The sequence below is a fragment of the Miniopterus schreibersii genome, assembly GCF_964146895.1.
Source record: "Miniopterus schreibersii genome assembly, chromosome: 9".
In the NCBI taxonomy this organism is placed as follows: Eukaryota; Metazoa; Chordata; class Mammalia; order Chiroptera; family Miniopteridae; genus Miniopterus; species Miniopterus schreibersii.
In genome coordinates, this window is record NC_138118.1 from 65,884,430 (window position 1) to 65,906,158 (window position 21,729).

The 21,729-nt window shown below is 43.6% G+C and overlaps 1 protein-coding gene across 1 annotated transcript in view; it reads left to right on the top strand.

Annotated features, from left to right (window-relative positions):
• The window catches only part of SCIN (scinderin), a 62,706-nt gene extending 42,693 nt beyond the window's left edge, over window positions 1–20,013 (top strand). The window contains exons 6-16 of the mRNA XM_081147311.1: window positions 136–268; window positions 705–793; window positions 1,372–1,587; window positions 3,551–3,672; window positions 5,643–5,733; window positions 9,606–9,776; window positions 13,731–13,908; window positions 14,178–14,299; window positions 17,076–17,153; window positions 18,746–18,806; window positions 19,211–20,013. Coding sequence (XP_081003437.1) covers window positions 136–268; window positions 705–793; window positions 1,372–1,587; window positions 3,551–3,672; window positions 5,643–5,733; window positions 9,606–9,776; window positions 13,731–13,908; window positions 14,178–14,299; window positions 17,076–17,153; window positions 18,746–18,806; window positions 19,211–19,338 — 1,389 coding nt within the window. The 3' untranslated portion in view covers window positions 19,339–20,013. The remainder of the gene's footprint in view (window positions 1–135; window positions 269–704; window positions 794–1,371; window positions 1,588–3,550; window positions 3,673–5,642; window positions 5,734–9,605; window positions 9,777–13,730; window positions 13,909–14,177; window positions 14,300–17,075; window positions 17,154–18,745; window positions 18,807–19,210) is intronic.
• The last annotated feature ends 1,716 nt before the right edge of the window (window positions 20,014–21,729 follow it).

Below are 21,729 nucleotides of genomic sequence, written 5' to 3' on the forward strand. Positions count from 1 at the left end.
TCACATACCATAAAGGTCATCCATTGAAAGTGATTTTGTTACATTTACAGAGTTGTGCAATTATCACCATAATCTATTTTTAGAACTTTAGAACATTTTTATCACCCCCAAATGAGTTCATAGTTTTTATATTAGGTTTCAGATGCCACTGGATCCATGAGGGTGACATTGGTGGCAGAAGAAAACCCCTTCTCCAGGGCCATGCTGCTCTCTGAAGAGTGCTTTATTTTGGACCACGGTGCTGCAAAGCAAATTTTCGTATGGAAAGGTAAAAGATGGATGCCATTGCTTTCATTGCTGCACTTCAGGTTCATAGATATTTCTTCAGCAGGATAGAGAAAAAAACATTTTTTTTTTATTAAAAAAACAACAACCCTACCTCCCTAAGTCTTGATCTGTAAATAGCTCATATAAATCGCAGACATCAAACCCACATCTCTTTTCTACCAGCACCATTTGTCAGGGATGATGGGATTAAAAAAGCATTTGGACAATATAAAAAGAACCTTTCCTCATGTGTTGTGTTCATTACTACATTATTAAATATATTTAATGTACTGGAAATTTTTGCCGTTTTCTCGGTGTCACATTTAAATTAAATAATTAAGCTTACCTTTGTACACAAGTGTTACTCGTTCCTTCGCTAAATATAGTATCTTCCTCCGCTAAAGTCCTGCCTCTCTTTAATTTATCTTGTAATTTAGGTAAAGACGCGAATCCCCGGGAGAGAAAGGCTGCAATGAAGACGGCTGAGCAGTTCCTAGATCAAATGAACTATTCCACCAAAACCCAGGTATGTGTGGAAACGAACTGGCTACAAAAAAAAAAAAAAAAAATTAAAACATGGGGGCTCAAGACATCCCCACAAAAGCCACGAAAGAATTTGATTTAAAGTCAAGTACAGGAGTGAAGCCCCGTGGCCCTAGAGCGCTGCCTGCGGAGGAGGGAACCCTGCGGACCCCGGAGGAGACCCCTTCCCGGGCTGCGCGCTGGAAGCGGCCCCGCGCGCCCCGCTGGCCCGGCGCGAGCACCCCACGAGGCCTGTCTCCCCGCTCGCGGCCTCCGGGGGCCCGAGGTAGAAACACAGACGGGTCTGACCACGATGACACACAGAGGCCTTAGTTCTGACCCCGCGCGGCCGAATGCGGTGGCGGTTATGGGGGGAGGCGGCCGGCGGCCTCAGCTTCCCCAGCAGCCTTCCTGCGGCGGCCGCGCGGGCCCGTGTCCAGGCCGACGCCGGTCAGCGGACACCAGGACACCAGGCCGCCTTGTCGCGCCCTTGGTTCTTTTCCTTCACGAGCTAGATCCGTGTTTTTCCTCCGTCTCTTATTTTCTGTTTATCATTTAAAGGTTTTGTTTTTGGAATTTCAGATTCAGGTTCTTCCAGAAGGCGGGGAGACTCCGATCTTCAAGCAGTTCTTCAAGGACTGGAGGGAGCGCGATCAGAGCGAGGGCTTCGGGAAGGTGTGTGTCGCAGAGACGGTGGCGCGCGTGCCGCAGAGCCCGTTCGACGCCTCGAGGCTGCACCGCGGCCCGCGGACGGCCGCGCAGCACGGCCTGGTGGACGACGGCTCGGGGCAGGTGCAGGTAAGGCCGGGGGCGCCGGGGGGCTGCCTGGGGGCGGGGTGGGGGGGCGGGCTGGGGCCGGGGGGCGGCCGGGGGGCGGGCTGGGGGCGGGCTGGGGGCAGCCTGCGGGGGGCGCCCGGGGGGCGGCGGGGGGGGCGGGCGGGGCGGCCTGGGGGCGGGGTGGGGGCGGGGTGGGGGCGGGGTGGGGTGCGGCTGGGGGCGGGTTCGGGGCGGGCTGGGGGCGGGGTGGGGGCGGGGTGGGGTGCGGCTGGGGGCGGCCTGGGGGCGGGGGGGGGGCGGCCTGGGGGCGGGGTGGGGGCGGCCTGGGGGCGGCCTGGGGGCGGGGTGGGGGCGGCCTGGGGGCGGCCTGGGGGCGGGGGGGGGGTGCGCGCGTCAGGCCGTTTACGCCAGCCCAGTGGAAATACAATGTCAGGAAAATACAAACTTGGTAAAATGCGAATTTTACTGATTCATGAAATGGCCCAAGGCTGGGTATTAAATCTGGAACTTGAAGCCGGGAGGGATGTTGTCTGACCTTCAGTTCTGTTTTGCAAAGGAGATGTGGCGAGTCCAAGGGCTTAGGTGACTTGTGCAAGATCATGTGACTGTCATCTTGGCGATGACCTGGGACCCCGTCTGGGTTCTTGGGTTAGAACTGCTCCTGCTCCCGGGACTGGGATTGTCCAGACGGGGGGTGTTGCCCCGAATGTACCAACTGCCATCAGTTTGTCTTTCCCTGGCACCTTGGAGGCATTCGCAAAAGCAAAGCATGTGTTATGTCCCAACATCGCAGATATTTTTAGAGCATTCAAATTGAGTTCATTAATCATTCCTTGATATTTTTTCTGACGAAATTGCTTTAAAAAACACACATAAAACTAATAATTTTCCCTAATTCAAATCTCTTCCCACTCAGTCCCACTATTGAGTCATCTAACTTCATGAGAACTGGGTGATGTCACTTTCTCTTCTAAAATATATTCCGGGTTCCCCAGTGTTCCTGAGAGCATCCCTCTCAGCTGGGCTGCAGGGCCCCCTTGGCTAGGTCCTGGCCGTCTTCTCCGGCTCACCCTTCCACTGCCTGGACGGCTTGTTCCCTCCACCTTCCGCGTGGCCTTCCCACCCCCGCTTTGTAACTCAGTTAAGTCACAGCTTCATCTCTTCCAAGAAGCCTTCCCTCCACTGAAATGCTCTTTTTCTGTGCTCAAACCATAAGTAGTGTTTTGCATAAACTTTTCATGTAAGTACCTCAGAACTGTCCATTTACTTCCAAACTTCTCCTCTTAGACCTCTTGTTACCTCTTTGAGGGCATGGATTGAATATTTCATCTCGACATTCCCAGGGCTTACCCTAACGCTTGAACCAAAGTGTAGAGTAAAGGGATTTAGGAAGCCGTTTTCCCTCCTTTCAAAGACAAGAAGTGGGAATCGGAGCTGCACGGGGGTTGTGGGATCTGCAAAGGGAGAGATGCCCCCCGTGGCTGTTGTCAGAGGGGCACAGCTTCTGGTCTGGGCCTGTCTCTGCCTCCTGCTCACATGTCCTTTTGTGGAGCTCAGCAGAGCCAGAGGTCCCGGTGGCAGATTTGGTGGCCCAGCACCAGCTATGTCCCGGCTACAGCCTCGTGTGAGGTCACAGCGTCTCTGACATGTCCTCCGGGGCTGCCCAAGGCTGCTGAGATCCAGGGGCTCTCACCGAGCTCTTGGGTTTAGCCAGGACGTGCGCCATTTCTCCTCTGCTCACCAGCGTGGCTTGGGAAGGCTTCTCTCTGAGAGCACGGTACCCCTCCCACCCACCTGCTCATCTCCAAATTCCCATCCTGCCCCTTTATAACAAAATAATAGCTTTTAAAATAAAAAATAATAACTTTTATTATTATTATTAAAAATTATTTAGTAATAGATCTAGGGCTTTTTTTTAAACTTCCGAGAAGTATTATTAGATGGAGAAAAGTTTAATGTTAGTACCATATTCCACGCCTTTCAGATCTGGCGTGTAGAAAGCACCGGCAGGGTCGAAATTAACCGAAACTCATACGGCGAATTCTATGGTGGTGACTGCTACATCATACTCTACACTTATCCCAGAGGACAGATTATCTACACGTGGTAAGTTTCCCTCTGTATAGGACCTCAGGTTTCACAGAGGCCAGATTTTGCTCCAAAGTTAAATTTCATTTAGTTCTGTGCAATATGGGGTAGAATTGTCTTACAGTTATCCCCCTGAGATTTGTATCGCTTGTAGCATTTTCTTTTGATATGATTTTGACTATATTTTGTAGCTGCTGTCCACAAGCAGGGGGGATTAGATAAAATTCATTCCCTCTAGTCCAGGAAAACATTTTGATGTCATAGTGGATATGTAGCTGAACAGCTCACCTCCTATGCACACTCACACTCCGACTGGCCAGCCTCGGGTACGGCGTCTTCTTATCGTTAAAATCCACAGCCCATCCTGACTGGAGCTGCAAAGTTGCAATGAGGCAAACCCTGTGAGGAATAGATATAATTAATGATTCTGTTTTATACTCCAGAGACCTCAGATTGATGCATCCTTCCTTGTTATCTGTCCACATGAAATTCATATAATAGAGGAAAAAAAGCCAGTATAACAGATCCTGATGCTTTCTGCAGCTCTGGGTTGTTCCCCCAGCCCCCGTGCTCCCAGTGGTTCCCAGAAGTGTTTGATAGCATTATAGGCTATTAGCCTTCAAAGACTATAGTTTTATGAGTGCTTTTATTAGGGAAAGCATTTTTTATTTTCTTTTAAATGTGTGTCTGGCATGAACATGTACTTTTGGCGGGGGGGGGGCACTTCTCGGTGGAATATATTTATATTATTTGGCTCTGTTGGTACAGAGCAATATTCAGAGATAAATAAGACATGCTCTCTGCACTCAGTGTTTTGGGGTATGTGTGTGTGTGTGTGTGTTGTGCCCAGGATGAGAGGTTATTGTTAATCTGTTGTGGGTATGGAATAGGTCACTTCCAAGGTTTCAGAAGAAAAGAGATGGTTCACTTTCAAAATCCTGTTCTGGGATTAGTACTTTTCCCACTAACCCCAAGCCTGGGAAAGTTGGCTCCACACGAACAATACTTAATACTTGGGCTAGTCCCACTCTTGCATACACACACCACCACACGGTCATCAAGCAGACAGATCTCCCGAAGGTTGCTTTGCAGGTAGAGCTAATGATTGAGTTATAGCCACGAGGTACCCTATAAAGAGAGGTTGCACATGAACTGAAACAAACTAATTAACTGACCTTTATCTGGGCCACTGGTAACTTAGCCTGTCTTACAGTTTTATTAATAGAATTTAAAGAATTGCTATAATGATAGAATGGGGGCTCTCCATAGCCTACTTATGATGATGATTTTTTATTTTTTTTTTAATTTTCACCCGAGGATATTTTTTCCATTGCTTTTCAGAGAGAATGTAAGGGGGAAGAGAGAGAGAGAGACATCAATGTGAGAGAGAAACATTGATTGGTTGCCTCCCGCATGCACCCCGTCCGGGGCTGGGGATTGAGTCTGCAACCATGGTATGTGCCCTTGGCCAGAATCGAACCCGTGGTCCTTCAGTCTGTGGGGCCATACTCTAACCACTGAGCCAAACTGGCCAGGGCCTGATGATTATTTCCCTGATTTTTCCGGGCCCAAACATTTGGTACTATGTTCGCCGAATATTCATATTAACAGTGGAGTACCTCTGATGTCCAGCCTAGGAGAATTGGCTCATTTCTCTACTCAGATGGCGGATTTTCATGATGGATTTGTTTCCCCAAAATAGACAGCTTCAACTTTACGTCAGACAGACCTGATTACTTATCTAAGTTCTGTGAGGAGCTAAGCCTCAATGTCCTTGCCTATTAAATGAAGATCAGGGCACCTACCACATGTAGTTCTAGACAGTGCACAGGACAGTTCACGGCTCAGCCTTAGTACTTGCAAAGAAGTGACGGCCTCTGTAGCCATATCATGTGAAAACATAGTAACAAGTCTCTGCTTGAAATGCCGAGGCTAGAAGGTCTTAAAACTAAAATACAAGCTGATTTATTTTACTTTGGTCCCTCCAGGCAAGGAGCAAATGCCACGAGAGATGAGCTGACAACATCTGCATTCCTGACTGTTCAGCTGGACAGATCCCTTGGAGGACAGGCTGTGCAGGTTGGAATATTTTTACCCTCCAGACTCATCAAAGTTCAGGTTTGACTAGCCCAGTGTCTAGAATAAGACCCACCCCCCCCAAGTCGGGATGGGAACTTGACCTTTTCTGGATATTACCTTTTTTCATTTGGGAATTAAAATACTCCTACTCTTGTGCCATAGTAGTTCTGTCAGACTCCAGAAGAGAGAAAGCAAACAAAATAAAAAACAACACAAACCAAAATACACCATTAATAGATTTAAGGATCTTTCCGTTAGAATCACATCATCTGTCAATGTCAGTCATTTGACATTAAAACTATTTTGAGTGACCACTTCCAGCTGTTGTTAAACAGGTGTGATGGGGTCGATTACTCCCCAACCCCGTCCCTGCAGAGATGCCCACGTCCTACTCTTCTGGGCCGGTGAGCATGTTATGTTATAAGGCAAAGGGGAATTAAGAGTGGAGCTAGAATTAAGGTTGCAAAATAGCATTTCTTACAATAGGAAGATCCCCAAGGATGACGGCGTAGATCCAGTGTAGTCACAGGGTCCTTACAAGTGAACCGGGAAGGCAGGCGGAGTTAGGAGGAGGCCACAAGAGAGAGGGCCAGTGATCACTGGCTTTAGACATGGAAGGGGCCCCCCTCCTAGGGCTGCAGGCAGCCTGGAAAGCTGGAAAGGGCAAAGAAACGGATTCACTCCTAGAGCCTCCAAAGGAGGGAGCCTAGCCTGGCGACACCTTGATTTTAGGCCAGTGAGACTCTTTTAGGACTCCTGACCTCCAGAACTCAAAGATAAATTTGTGCTGATTTAAGTCACTAAAGTCATGATAATTTGTTCTAAAAGCCATAGGAATGAAACACGGCAGGAGAAAGCGAGCGCAGGTGAGGAATTCTGATCAACGGAACGATGTTTTACCCTCTCCCAAATCACAGCAGCTCGCAAGGTGTGACTGGCACAGGCAGCCTGACATACACCTGAGGGGGCCGTGGGTCTTTCCTTTCCCCTCTGGCTTCCAGAACTGTGACTGACACAAAGTCCAGCACCCAGAAGGGGGGGTGGGGGGGAAGGAAGAGGGGGGAAGGAGGAAGACCAGAACGGTGTGAGGGAGGAGAGGGAAGGGTTCTTTATTTGGGTATTTTTGAAAATAAGTAATTTATTGAGAAGGACTGAACCTAAATTCTAAATCATAATTCTATATAAATGAGTCAACCTCTATATCTATATGCCTATGTATCTAAGTGTGTGTGTATCTATATATAGTTTATGTATATATCTATATGTCTATATGTAGTGTGTATCTATCTAGTGTCTATATCTAGATATCTAGATACATCTATTACCTGTTTATCTAGAGAGAAGCAGATAGACTGAGACAGACGGAGAAAGAGGGGGAGAGAGGAATACTGTGTTGACTACCTATAAAAGTTTGAACGTCACGCAGTGGGACTCCAGCGTCGGTGTCTAGTTCTGGCTGCCCTCACTGTGTGGAAGGGACCACTTCCAGCCTGCCTCGACCTTCTTTCCTGTTCTCTCAAGTTCCTCTTCTTATATTTGCTACTTGTTTCAGGGCCCTTATTAGTAAACACGGGAAATTCTTGGCCTTTACTTAATTCCCCAATGTATAACTTAAATAGAGACTTTGTTACTCTTCCATGTGCTCTAACCTGTCTGTCTACTCTTCTTAACCCCAGGCCTGTTCCTTGGCCACCCCACTGCAAGCTCTCCCTGGTGTGTGGGTTTCTCTCTCTCCCTCTTTCCCTCTCTCCACCACTCCCTCCCTCGCTTTCTAGCTGGAGCAGCTCACACTGCCTGGGTATTTTCTCTGCCTGGCTTTGGGGAAGGAGTCTGACCCCAACAGCTGGGAAAAGCTTCTTCCAGATTGGGGTTCAGACTGATGGCAGGTGCCGGTCTGGCCAGTGTAGTAACATTTCTGATCCATCAGCACTAAGCATTCCCTTCACAGGAATGCGTCTAACTTCCTCATGCCTAAGGTCAAGGGAGCAAGATCCTATATGGCATACAGGTTTTTAATTTTGTTTGCAAAGCTTTATAAATGTGTAATTGCTTCTTCAAAGGCAATAATTAAATAGGGAAGTCAGCTACTTTAGTCCATAGGCTCTAAGATGTGGAGGCAGAATTTGGTCTCCTAGCTAGCTTCCCTTCTGCCTTGGTATTTGTTAATAGTTAATAGATAAACTATAAAACAAGTTAGATCTATATTTAAAAGTGCATATTAACTTTTTAAACAGTTAAATTTGTTAACTTTTAATTAATGAATTAATAAGGTGATTGAATTTTTTAATATACTGGACTGTATTTCACTGTGAAGTATTACATTCATTTCTTGAATGAAATATTTCTCTCTAAGAACTGGCATTACTATGCTATTAAATTGAGCTTTAACATATTCCTACCAAATTTTGTAAAAACTTGGGAGATATTTATTATGCATTATAAATTCCACATTTCGTAGTAAAATATTTGAGATACACAATGAATTTCCCTTGTTAGCCAGTTGAATCCTAAATTGGCAATGAAGTGTTAATGTTTAGTTTAGTCACTAGATGGCAGTAATTCACAAAAATGCGTAAACCACTGGGGTCCCTTATTGCTGTTTTAAACACGGTAGAGTATATTAACAGTATTGAAAATTTTCAGCTTACTTTTTCTCTTATTCTCATTTCACAGGTAGACTGGGTCTTAATCAGTGTCCTTTCTTTTAGGTTGGCAGTTAAGGCTTTCTCAATGTTATGGGAAGTGCTAAGCCAAGAGCAGTTTTAGGTACTCCTAGCTACCTCGCCTCAAACTTTGGGGCTCTGCCTCAAAAGACATTTTCATAATTTGCTACTCACTCATTTGAATGTTTGCTCATTGAAGGATTTCTGTGAAGTTAACTATTGTCAATGCTCCCTAGGCCTCCCTGCAAATGGTATTTGCATCAGCATTCCCATTAACTTGGCTTCTAGAAAAAGACACACCAGAGTAGGTGAGAGGCCATTTAATTTTAGTATAGCACAGAATAATTGACAAAAATAGGGGACTGGCACAAAATTGAACAGTTTATATTTTAAAAATGCATCCATAGTTTATGCAATAAATAGGAAATACATTGCAAATGCAATATCCAGTGTTAAGCTAATAGGTGAAATTAAATAATTTCCCATTTATTTTCTTAAATTTCCTTCTCCTGAAAAGTCTTTATAATGCATTTTTCAAAGTGCTTATGTTAAACAAATCTATCATTACCGTTTCTAAAGTTAAGTTAAGAAAGATTGAAAGCATATTCTGCTTATTTTTGTCAGTTTTTGATGTTTGGATAGAAATCATTTATCTGTTGCCAGATGGCTTTACAATTATTTTTTCATCCGAGTTGTGGGGGTGTGGAAACAATTAGTATGCTTTTGTCTTGTCTTATTCAGGAAGGCATTTGAGTGCACATTTCTGAACCTGAACAAGATCTAAAGCAAGTGAGAAACAAGTACATCCCTAAGCATCTGCTAAGTGTTGGTATTCTTGAAAAAAATCTAGTTTTCATGAAAGATGGCATAATGCATCAGCACTTTGTTTCTTCTCTTCTGGAGGAATAGATGGACATCTTCCTTCCTTGTGCTTTCTGGAAGCAGAAAGTGGTGCAGAATTACGCTGTTCCCCTGAGAAAAACTGGTCGGGAGTGTGGGGCCTGGAGTAATAAACGATTCTTAAGTCAGCAAGGAGGCTGGGCTTGATGATCATTAATCTACATCATCTACATTAATCTACTCCTCCTGCCTTTGACTTGTGGTTTACTTTTTGTTTTGTTTTCCAAAAGAAAAATAGAAACACATTTGGAAATACAACTTTCTCTCTTGGCGCCCTTTATTTTATTTCTTGTCTCTCCCCTCCCCCAGATTCGAGTGTCCCAGGGCAAAGAACCTGCTCACCTGCTCAGCTTGTTCAAAGACAAACCGCTCATTATTTACAAAAACGGAACATCAAAGAAAGAAGGGCAGGCACCTGCTCCCCCGACCCGCCTCTTTCAAGTCCGGAGAAACCTGGCATCCATCACCAGGATTGTGGAGGTAAGGTCAGGCAGCCAGGAGAACAGCCCGCGCCGTCAGCAAGTAGTAGCCTTGAAACAGTTGGCACGTAACCTCCCTTCACTTTATAATGAAGCAGTTGTTCACAGTAACAATACCGAAGGCAGGAGAACTCAGTAAAAAGTTAACTCCAGATACCAGGCCTCTCATTTTTCAACCGCATTATACCCAAACAAATGAATTTTAAGACTAATGTAACCAATCAAGCTGTCAGAGGCAAGAGGCAGCTCACGCTCTACCTTGCAAGGCCTGGGGGGGATGGATGGCGGGTGCTGATCAGATGACCTCGCTGGGGAGCCGGGAGGGAAGCTGCTTGTCTGTGCACGTGGAACGAATGTGGGAAACGGGCTTTACCACGTTGGGCCAGACCATCACTCAAAGGCCGAATAGCTGCCTGCCGGCGGCTGTGAGAGAAATCAAACCCGTGTCGCAGAGTCGTGAGACAGGAAGGCCTCCAGGTATGGGCAGGGCCGGCGGGCGCAGGTTTTTCAGTGGCTGAGTGTTTCAGCCTCTAGGGTGATTCATCACCTCGCATCCCTCGGTCACTCTTGAGATCCAAGTCTCCCACATCAACCTGAGCTGCCCTTCGCACTCGATATATATCCTCAAGCTCGGAGCCTCTGCCCACCCTTCCTTTCTGTGCAACCCATTCAGCCGAGGCCTTGAACCAGGCAGGTCGCAGCATCTCTCCACCTCCACCTCCTCTCTCAGCCACCCTCCCCCCCAGGCTCTGCCCTGTGAGGATGCAGACTCCCAGACAGCCCACTCAGGTAGAAATTGTTTGTCCCCCGGGCCCAGGTGCTGGTGATGGGGTCGTGAGGCACCCCCCCTTACCCTAGCTTCTTCAGCTTTTCCCTCCTCCGGCCCCTGTGCTGCGTCAGCTGAGCAGCCAGCCCTTCCTCTCTCCGTCTTCGATGGCTTCAGCCGTGGCCTCACTGTCCCCGTCACTCTGGCTCCTCTCATCTGCTCTTGCCCCTGACCCCGTGTCATCTCACACCCACGTGGCTCGATTCTCAACCTTGCCGTTGCGATAACTGCAGCACCTCGGGCATCTATCTCAGACACCTCATCTCTGGCAAGCACGCCCTGTCCTCCAGCTCCTTTACCCCAGAGTGCATTTTCAGCAATCGCCCAGTCTCATGCCTGAATCCTGAACCCTTCCCATCCACCGCCACCCCCCTCAGGTCCCCCTCTCTCTCCAAATCTCCATCACCCCTGCTCTCCACGGGTAACGGAATCAGAGTTCACAGAGAACGTAAACGTGATCACACAAGAACCACCTCTGCTCCCTTCAGGTTCACCAACTTGTCTGCATCTGTATATTCTTCCCAGCTATTTTACGAAATAAATTTAGTTAGTTTATTTATATTTAATAATAAATATTTTATGTTATTTGCATATAAATACGAAATCATTTTATAACTTAATATCAATCTAGTCTTACCCATAATTTAAAAATAAATAATAATGTTTGTGCAAAGTTTATATTGATAAATAATTTAATGTATATTTATTATATAAAGAAATAAAATGTGACCTTATTTAAGGCCAAATTCCTCCCACCTCCACTCCACTGCCAGCTTCTGTCTGGGATCCCCTTAACCTCTGGGCTTTCTAGGAACTTCTCTGGATTTTACTCTGTCCCGTGTCATTGTCCCTCCTCCAGTTCATCCCTATTGCAGGCAATAAACTTCTCTCTCTTCTGTATTATCAATTTATTCTTCTGTCTTGGATCACTTATTTCAGAATACAAACATGCCTTCTAGAGACTCCCATCCTTCCTTTAAAAACTCTCTCTTGACTCGGACACTCCCAGTGACACCCATTCTCTGCCCTCCTTGAAACCACAAGTCCTCAGCAGGGTGGCCTTCACCCACCGTCTCTGCCCTTTGAAGCCTGTTCTCGCTGAAGCCACTCCACTTGGACACCCATTCCCGCCCTTCCACCTGCCTCCCGCCTTCTCCCATCTCCCTTGTCTTGACCTCCCACTAGCATTTCCACAGTCCCCCTTTCCTGTCTTCTTGAAACACTGTTTAGGTGGGTTTTTCCCACTAGACTTCTGAAACACCAGGCCTACCAGGATTTTCCCAAACCTCGGGGCTCCCCTTCTACAGGCAGCTCTGCTGGCTTCTCCTCTGCTGGTCCTCTGGGCGCCGAGTGCTCCGGTGCTCAGTCCTGGCTCTCTCGGGTGATCTCATTTACTCACACAGTGTAAATGCCATCATTTGTATTGATCTCATCAAAAATATTCTGCATGGATTCTCATGGTCAATTATGACTAATTTTTTAAAAACATGTATCAAATTAAAAAATAGTTAAGCTCTCACCTACGAGCGCCCTCCGTTGATTTCTGCTGGAACCATGAGTCCACGAGAATCATTGCCATCCTGGTCTCTTCCCAGGGGACCCTTCTTTCTGAGACGTGGTGGACCGCTTGTGATTCAGCTCTTTTATTTCCCTGGGCTCCCAAACTGGCCTCCACACTCGTGGCCTCTCCGAAACGTACCAATCCAAATCATTGTTTATAGGACTTTCTGTTTTCATCTCCTGCGAGGCTAACACTTTATCATGCTCTGTTTTAGATCGACTTGGGCGTGGGCGTCTCGTCCCCTGCCTCTCCCCCAGCCAAGCTCTTTCCTCTGTACCAATAAGGAGACCTTTGGATTAGACATCAAAAACAATGACTTCTGTAATTCTCCATTATTACATCTGATAGATTCCTTTGAGCTTGGTCCATGAGGTCTCATTCCCACTGAGAGGACAATAGCCGCCTCCCTGGATGTTACCAACCCCTGGGACACATCTTTAATATTTCCAACAGCCATTCCTCGTGCACTGCTCTCTCTGGGGACCAGGTCCCGATGAACCTGGTGAAAATCCAACTCTCCGCATAGTCGGTGCCTTCACCTGGCGCCTCAACATGGTTGGCCAAGCAGCACCATTGGACACAGCTCCTTCTTGAAATGCTTTCTTCACTTGGCCTCAAGAACACGCTCCTGATTTCTTTCCCCCTCTTGCTGCTCTGTCTCAATCTTGCTTACGCCTTCTCTCTGTTATCACACGTCACATCGAGTCCCACAGTGATGCAGAAAATGATTCACACATGGTCACAGTCACACAATCACATAGCCCGAGGTTCTCCCGGACACCGACACAGAGTCACAAGATCACAAGGTGCTAGACACAGTCAGAGACACAAGCGCATCCTAGACCCTCAGGCTCACACGCCTGTTCCTGCCCGGAGGCTGTACCGGGGCTTCACCCTCCAGCCAGAGCCTGGGCCCACCGGGCCCCTTTCACTCCTGTGTGCACCTGGCTGATCCTACACAGTGGCCACAGCTTCTTGGTTGAAAGGAAGGGGCATGTCAGTGCTGTGTTTTTAACCCCCTATAAATAGTCTTTTATAATTTGAGCAACAATTTATCTGACCCTGGAGCACTTTTTAGGGAATCTGTAGTATTACCTCTTAGCCTACTTTGGACTCTGGTCCCTGTTTTGTGATTTTTTTAGGCATCCCTTTGATTATTTGATAAACCTCCTGTTTAGCAGGGGACAGAAAACTGAATACCTTTGCTTTCTGTATGTCATTTGTAAATACTATGCCCTCTCTTTTTTCCAGTTATAGCCTATCCTTGTTCTTATGGACTCTTTGAATATTATCTTTGTTATTTATCACTTAAATTTGGCTAATTTTATTCTTAGAGCCTTGTGCTCCTGCCTGTGGGCGGTTGAGCATTAAACTGACACAGAAGGGAGTCCTCTGGCTCTGATGTTTTTAACGCCATAGTGGTGTCCACGTGCCACCCTGAATTAGCTTCCTGGGATCAGGACCGAAGGCTACATGGATGGTTTGTCACTGTCGTGGTTGCTCTGAGATGTTTCTTGAGCAGGTAGCAATGAGTTTGACTTACTGTGTTATTTTTCTTTATACTGTAGGTAGATGTTGATGCAAGTTCGTTGAATTCCAATGATGTTTTTGTCCTGAAACTGCCACACAATAATGGCTACATCTGGATAGGAAAAGGTGCTAGCCAGGAGGAGGAGAGAGGGGCAGAGCACGTGGCCAGGGTGCTCCAATGCAGAACCACCAGGATTCGGGAAGGAGAGGAACCAGGTGTGTTCTGTGGGGCCCAGGCCACTAACCAGAGCTTACATTTGGTAGGATTGCTAATCACATGATTTACTTTTCCATAAATAGTCACTTTGTAAAGGTTATCAGTGGGTAAGAATCCATTGGTTGCCAAAGTGGGTGGTGATACCTGCTGTATTTAAGTAATTTCTCAACATGAAAGTCAAAGTAATATAATATTACTTGTTAACATAATGCAATACCAACCAAATGCTCCTGGAAAAGCATCGGGTAACCCAGTGTGTCTTCCACAGAGGAGTTTTGGAATTCCCTTGGAGGGAAGACCCACTACCAGACCTCTCCACTGCTGGAGACCCAGGCTGAAGACCACCCGCCTCGGCTCTACGCCTGCTCCAACAAAACCGGGAGATTCATTGTGAGTGTCTTGGGAGAGACTTTGCGGCGTTGGCTCTGACACTTCCCAGCCAGGTTATGCTCTGACCCTCAGTTTTCACTTACCTGCATACCACAGGTCATAGCCTTCACTCGACACAGGGCGGTTTTAAGAGTCAATGACATAATGGATGTGAAAGCACAGGAATATCGCAATGTACTATATAAATCAAGCTGCTCTGGAAAACACCAGCTACCGTGCACCAGTGTCAGCATGCATGTGGATGGATTTGCTAAGTGAATAATCTGACACGTCTTGTGGGCAAAAAGAGTGGTTTCTGATCAAATCGCATAAATGCTACACTTCAATTCCCAAGGGGAATAACAAGTTTCACTATGTTGGCTGAATAAAATGTATTAGGGAAATATTACAACCATTGGGCAAAATCACAGAAAGCTATATACACAACTGCAAATTAACTGAAATTAGGAGTGTTTTATTTCAGTCATTCACAGGCTTTGAGTTCCAGGCACTTGGAAGTAAAAGTATCTATGTACAAGAGTGATTTTATACTGGGCTCTGGAATATCCTGGGCTGTAGCCCATTATTTCAGTTTAGCCATAAAAATGTTTTCTCTGTTTGTTAGGCTAGGCTCTTATATAATTTTTTTGTTTGAAGAACAGATTCCTTTACTGTATAAAATTTGGCCTAAAGATTTTATTCCCACTTCCTGGTGAATACAAGCTTTGTTTTTCAATACACACACACTTGAAAATTTTGTAAGTATTTTCCCAACTACATGTTTGCTAGAAATAAATGCTTTGACAAGAAACTGCTCAGGTACAAACCACACTTAATGTTTATAAGTGATTTGACCTGAAAATTAAAGATTTAAATAGCGGATTGTGATAAATACTTGGTTATTGGGCACCGCAATTGCTCACTTACTTTTTAGGAAATCCCTGTGTTTTATGAGCTTGTCATCAGAAAATCTGTTGTTTTTCTCTTTTGATTGTTAATTTGATGTTACATCCAAACAGCTTCTTTTTCAGCATATGCTTCTATAATTTCTTATTAGTGTTATTTGCTAATACTGCTATAAATAACATGTTTGTTTTAAATGAAGGTGTATTTTACTAAAATAATACCTATACTTTGTTCTTAGTAGAGTGTAAAGAATCTATTAGCCTTTGGTTTTTTGTCATGCACATATTTAGAAGAAATATACTTTTACCCTGCATTTACTCCTTTTCTTGTTTGATATTTGGAACTTTTACTCCCTTCACAGTTTAAAGAAAAGGGGTATTACTAAAAAGTGTTTTATCACCATCAGAAAATAGGCTTTGGACATGTAGATTCATGTCTAAAAGCAGCAGAGCCCTTTGGTTAAAAGCACAGCTTTTAGAGCCAATCTGCCTGAGCAATATTACTTACTTGGTGATATTTTTTACAGGCTGTGTGACCTTAGGCTGATTACTTACCCTCTCTGTACTGTAGTTTTTTCATCTGTTAAATGGGGCTAATCCTAGTATCTTCTTCATAGGGTTGTTGTGAATATTAAGTCAGTTGTTGCATATAAAGGATTAGAACAGTACATGGCACAATATAAGTAATATTTAAGGTTTTTGATTTTATAATTTTTATGTGATTAGTAAATATTCTGTAAAAAGATAATATAAACAAATTTCTTTCCCTCTGTAAATGATTAGCTTTTTGTTTGTTTGTTTGTTTGTTTGTTTTTCTTTTATAATGATCTCAGTTTCTCATCACTTATGACATACAGTATATGTATTGTCGTGCTCACAGGGCTATAGACTCCCTCGGACCAGGCTGATGTGGGCTGGGCACAGCTGGAAGGTTCTCCTTTGGCTGCAGGCTGGCTTCATGCCTGTTTTTCCCATGCCAGACCCCAGGGGGCAACAGATCAATGTTTCTCTCTCTCTCTCACTCTCCCTTCTTCCTCTCTCTCTAAAAACCAATAAAAATATATCCTCAGGTGAGAATTTAAAAAAATTGAACTTTAATACACATTTACTGGTGATGGGTGTGTTAAACTAACCCTTTCAGTTGCCCTTTAATGTTAACTATAGAGAATAAAATTTAACCCACTTAAAATAATGAAACTCTGCATATGGAATATTGTTATAATTTCATATTATTGAAAATTGTTGACTTATAAAAATGACCAAACCTATTTTTTTGTTAAAATAATCTTAACCTACAAAATGAAAGACATCCTAATACCCAGACCATAAACTTGAATATATCAACATAAGAAATGTCCATACCTGTAGAGAATTTTTACAAGTGTTTATTTGAGCCAAAACTGACAACATATACCAGGAGCAGATCTCAAATGCTCCTGAGAATAACAGTTTTGCAGCTTCTTTCATGCATTTGGGAGAGAACATAAGGAAGGTTACAGGTTACATGGATTTGACAAAAAGCAAGGTGGTGATTCCATTACAGGATAGGTAACAAGATTATTTGCTTTCTTGGAGGAGTATTACTTCTGGTATTTCAAAGGTGTATTAACCCAGATGCACAAGAATAATGGACAGAGCTGGCTTGAAACCTTTCACTAAAGAAGTTATAGTCCTTGGTTGTGACTACCCACCATGATCTGCCCAGTTAGGAATTTATGATCAGATCACCCTGTGTGGTTACTGTCCATAAACCCTTTTTCTTTCTTTCTTTCTTTTTTTTAATCCACATGTGTCTTTAGAGACTTTAGGAAGGCAGCATAAATCTGTAAAGAAATTTCTGTGTATATTAGGAAAATTACTACTTGACAGTAAAGTGTTCTTATACATTTCAGATTGAAGAAGTCCCAGGAGAGTTCACCCAGGATGATTTAGCTGAAGATGATGTCATGTTGCTAGATGCTTGGGAACAGGTAAAACTGTTTTGTTCATAACAAGAGCGTGTACTTGTGGCTGAGAGCTGCCAAAACCTGCTTTGAGAAGGGGCAAGTCTAAAAATAAATGGACCTACGGATTTAGGCTATATTGAAAGAGACAGTACATTTTGCAAAAACCTAAGACTCACACATGTGGCAAGTTGATGTCTTAATGTGGAAATAATTCCACAGTTACCATCTTTGCTGTATAATTTTAGGCAAAATTTTTCATTTATTTATAAAATTCACTCACTCTTAACTTGTTCATACATTCACATATTCATTTAACTAATAAATGCATTCGTGGGTATAATAAATGGGTATAACAGGGGTACAAAGTCATGGGGGAGACTGAAATATTCAGAATTTCTCTTGAAATTTGACAAGTCTTGGGAGACCCTTCACCTAGGAAGGAAACAGATACAGAACAGTTTTGAATCTACAAAGTATGTCACTGTTATGTCTATTTTGGAGAAATTAATGGTGATTTAACATGGCACACCGATAGTTGTGTTTTTTTTTTAAACCTCTATTTACTATTGTAAATTAACAATAGTAAAGGGGAAAAATAAATATGTTAGAAACTCCATGATATTGAACAATTATGAAACAGTTATCTGAATTTGGCCTACTCTTAAGTCAACCAAAGATATTGTTACTTCTAGGTCTGCTCTTGATTGCTAAGTCATTCAGTTATATTGCACCTTAGCTTCTTGTTAATTAGACTTACTGTGGTGGTTATCATTTCACAGTAGATACAAATATTGTCTTGTACACCTGAAACTAATACAATGTTATATGTCAGTTATACCTCATACTTTTTATGGACATTACCATGCTGTCACGGTTTGTTCTACACCCTGCAAGCAAATATTCCAGCCCTTTCTGTATGAATTAGAACACAGTCAAAACTAATTTGACCAAAATTTTTCTGCCAACAAGTGATTTTAAAGTGATTTACATATAAGGTAATTCAGGAGAATTTTTCAGCATTGAACTACCCAACCTACATATTTAAGAAGGAGAACGATACATACAGAATATATAATTACATCAGTTTAAATAAAACCTCAATATTTAAATACTAAAGATTATAGCACTTCTACCAAATTGCTAAAGGACACAATACTATAGGAGAACATTAAGCTTCAATCAGAGGTTCATCAGTGGAGTCTGGGGCTCCCACAAACAAGCAGAGTGTGGTCCCCCCAGTAGAATATAGGGATAATGATTGTCTTACACACCCCAGGGGAGGGTGCAAAAAAAAAACCTCCAAAAACCCCGCACAAAACAGTCCATAAGTTGTTTTTGAGAAAATTCACTTTATAAACTAGAATGTGAAATATAAAACACAAAATATCAGAATGTGAAATCTGGAGTGAAACTTGTCTGAATGTAAGTTTAGTCATCTCCTAATAAGTGTAAACACCAGGAAAAGTGGTTGGACTTCTCCGCACTTGTGTCCACAGTTCTCACTTCTGGGTTGTTGTGCAGATTTAATGAGCAGTGTGGGAAGGGACTTTGCATGGGGTCCAGCACTGAGTCAACATTCCCCCAACAGCATATGTTATTAGTGTTTCATTTTTCAGATTTTTATTTGGATTGGCAAAGATGCCAATGAAGTTGAGAAGAAAGAGTCTGTGAAGTCTGGTAAGCTAGATATCAATTAGCCTGAAAATTTTTAATTCACTTACAGTTTTTATGATAGAAATAGTAAAAGCTCCATAACTATTATAACCTAGATTTTCTTTTTAAATTCCTTTTGAATAATCCTGTTTATTCTCGCACAATTTTTTGTTATTGAAAACATAAGAATAATTATGCCATAAGTATAATTCCATAAAGTTTGGATGTTTTTCAGGCAGTAATGACACTCTTACAGTACATTCTGTAGTAGATGAGAGAAATCTATAAGTAATTGTTCTTATGGAACAGTATTTGAATACTTGGGGGCAAAGAAGATTTAATTAATTACTTTTTTGGGAAAACTTTTCATTCTACAGTTTCTTTAATCAAAAAGAATTAAATTTATATGTCTTTGCACTTCTTTTTAGCCAAAATGTACCTTGAGACAGACCCTTCTGGAAGAGACAGGAGGACGCCAATTATCATCATAAAACAGGGCTATGAGCCCTCCACATTCACAGGCTGGTTTCTGGGCTGGGATTCCAGCAAGTGGTAAACTGATTTTTGTAGGAGTAGACTGATTTTTGTAGGGGGGGGGTGTATGTAACTTTAGAAAATTAACCTCAGCTAAACTGCTATTTTTTTAACACATAGCATTGGTTTGAAATTCTTTTTAAACTGGAATTTGCTGATGTTAATGTATAACCTAAACTTTTGTTTTGGACCATTATTAACTCTGCTTGAAACTGATTTATGTCTTTTTATATAACCTTTTAAAGATGAAAATCTTTGCACAAGCTCGGGGAATTTGTCAGAAAATTTTATTACTCGGGAGCCATTAGCCAAACGTGTTCTTTAACGTGCCAGAGAGACAGCCGTAAGGTTCTTCTCCTTCCTATGTGTGGGGTTCAAAAGAGGAGTATGTTTGCAGTAAAGTTTATGTTAAGATGGCTGTTAAAGTTTGCTTCCCTCCTTTAGCCAATGTGACTTTGATGCCATTAACTCCTAAGTGTCATTTTCCAAGAGAAACTTCACCTTTCTTGCCTTTTTAAAAGCCTCTGAAAGCACAGCCCTTTCGTGACAAAACACTTTTTGCACTCTTACCCACTTAGAGATATATACATATATATACATATATATATTTGACAGCACACGTTTAATGTCACAAAAATATGTACAAAATCACTTTACTGATGCAGTCTTTCATCATTAAAATAAGATCTTTTGAAAAGGATATTTTGTTGTGACATTTTATTGAAATGTGATATGTGAGTTAATTACATGATTGATTTTAAGGTTAAATCCTTTTATGCATAAATAAATATAAGTTTAACATTTCTTGATTCATCCTCATTAAGTAGTAGTCAAAATCAGACTACCTTTTCCATGGTTACGTAATTATGATAGATTTTAAATATCATACAGTTCACATGCAACCTGAGTCCTGTGAAAAGATAAACTGAGGTATATTAGAAGTTTTCATATGTATGGGGGGGGGGAAATGGGGGACATTTGTAATACTTTCAGCAATAAAGATAATTTTTTTAAAAAAGTTTTAAAAGTTTATTTGACCAAAATTCAATTGGAACTGGGCAACGCCTCGGCAGAAGTGGCGAGGAGCCCTCCGCCTGCAGGAGTTGCAGGCGAGACATTCGTAGATAAAGTGGGAAGCCAAGCGAAGAAGTTATTGGCAGGCTATAGCTTAAAGCCTGGTCGCCTGTTTGTGACTGGTTGTCCTTAGGTTTCAGTTTTGTAACCGTGAGGCATTTACAGGCTTAGATTTTGTTTTGCTTATGAAGGTCTCCATGGCACTGAAGCTCTCGGTCAATGGCTTCCCTATTCAATTAACTTAACAGCTCCAGACAACAGGAGTGGAGCTCTCCAGTCCAGTAGAAACCAGCTTCGGGGGTGGGCCGGGGGTGGCTGAGCGGGGAGTGGAAGCTCCCTTCCACGGAAGGGGGATCGGGGCTGGGACTGATCCAGGGAATCCTCACCCTCCCTCTGGGGAAATGGAGGGCATCCGTGTTTCAGCTTAGGCCCCAGCTTGGGGAAGTGGGCCCAGTTCCATGGTGACCTAATGATGAATGGACCTGTGGGGACCTGGGGCTTGTGTGGGCGGGAGGGCGGCAGTGAGAAGCTACACTTCCAGGGACTGCTCATTCATTCAGTAAATATTTATCAGGCATCTACTTGGTGGAGGGCGCCATTCTAGGCACTTTCGATGCAACGTGAATGAATCAGACGAAATCCCAATTGTCATAGACTTTATGTTCCAGAAAGGGGACTGAAAAAAGCAGTATCAATAAATACATGTGCTATAAAATATTGAAGTCCTATGGAGGAAAAGATACAGGGAATGGAGACAGGAATTGCTACGTGAAGAGGGAGGCAAAGTGCAACTTTAGCAGGGTGCTTAGGGAAGGCCTCGTGGAGCAGGGAATCACGCAACTGGCAGGGGCGGGAGTGAACCCTGTAATCACACCCGGGCTGTGGGAAAAGCGAGTACAAAGGCCCGGCAGTGGGGCATGCGGGATACAATGGGGCTGAGGTCTAAAGGAGCAGGGAGATTCTTTAGGGCTCTCTCCTCTTGTCACCACTGGAAGATTTAAAAAAAATAATCTTAAGTAGAACTGCTTGTTTTAAGCCTCAGCTGTGAAAAGGTTGCATTTCCAAACCCCACACACAAGCACTCAGTGACGCTGACACCCACATCATCAGCACAGTTACCAGCAAGTGCACCTGCTGTACCGGGAAGGCTTAGGAGCCCTCTGTTTAGTAAACTGAAGGGCAGCCGGTGGAGAGGGGGACAAAGAAGATTTGTGAGTCTCCCAGAAAGGGGGAGCCGGGGAGCTGCAGTTCTAACTTCACACCCAAAGTCGGTATGTCTTACAGAAACACCCACAACGCGTGTAAAATCAGCATGGTAGGGAGGGGAACCAGTCTACTT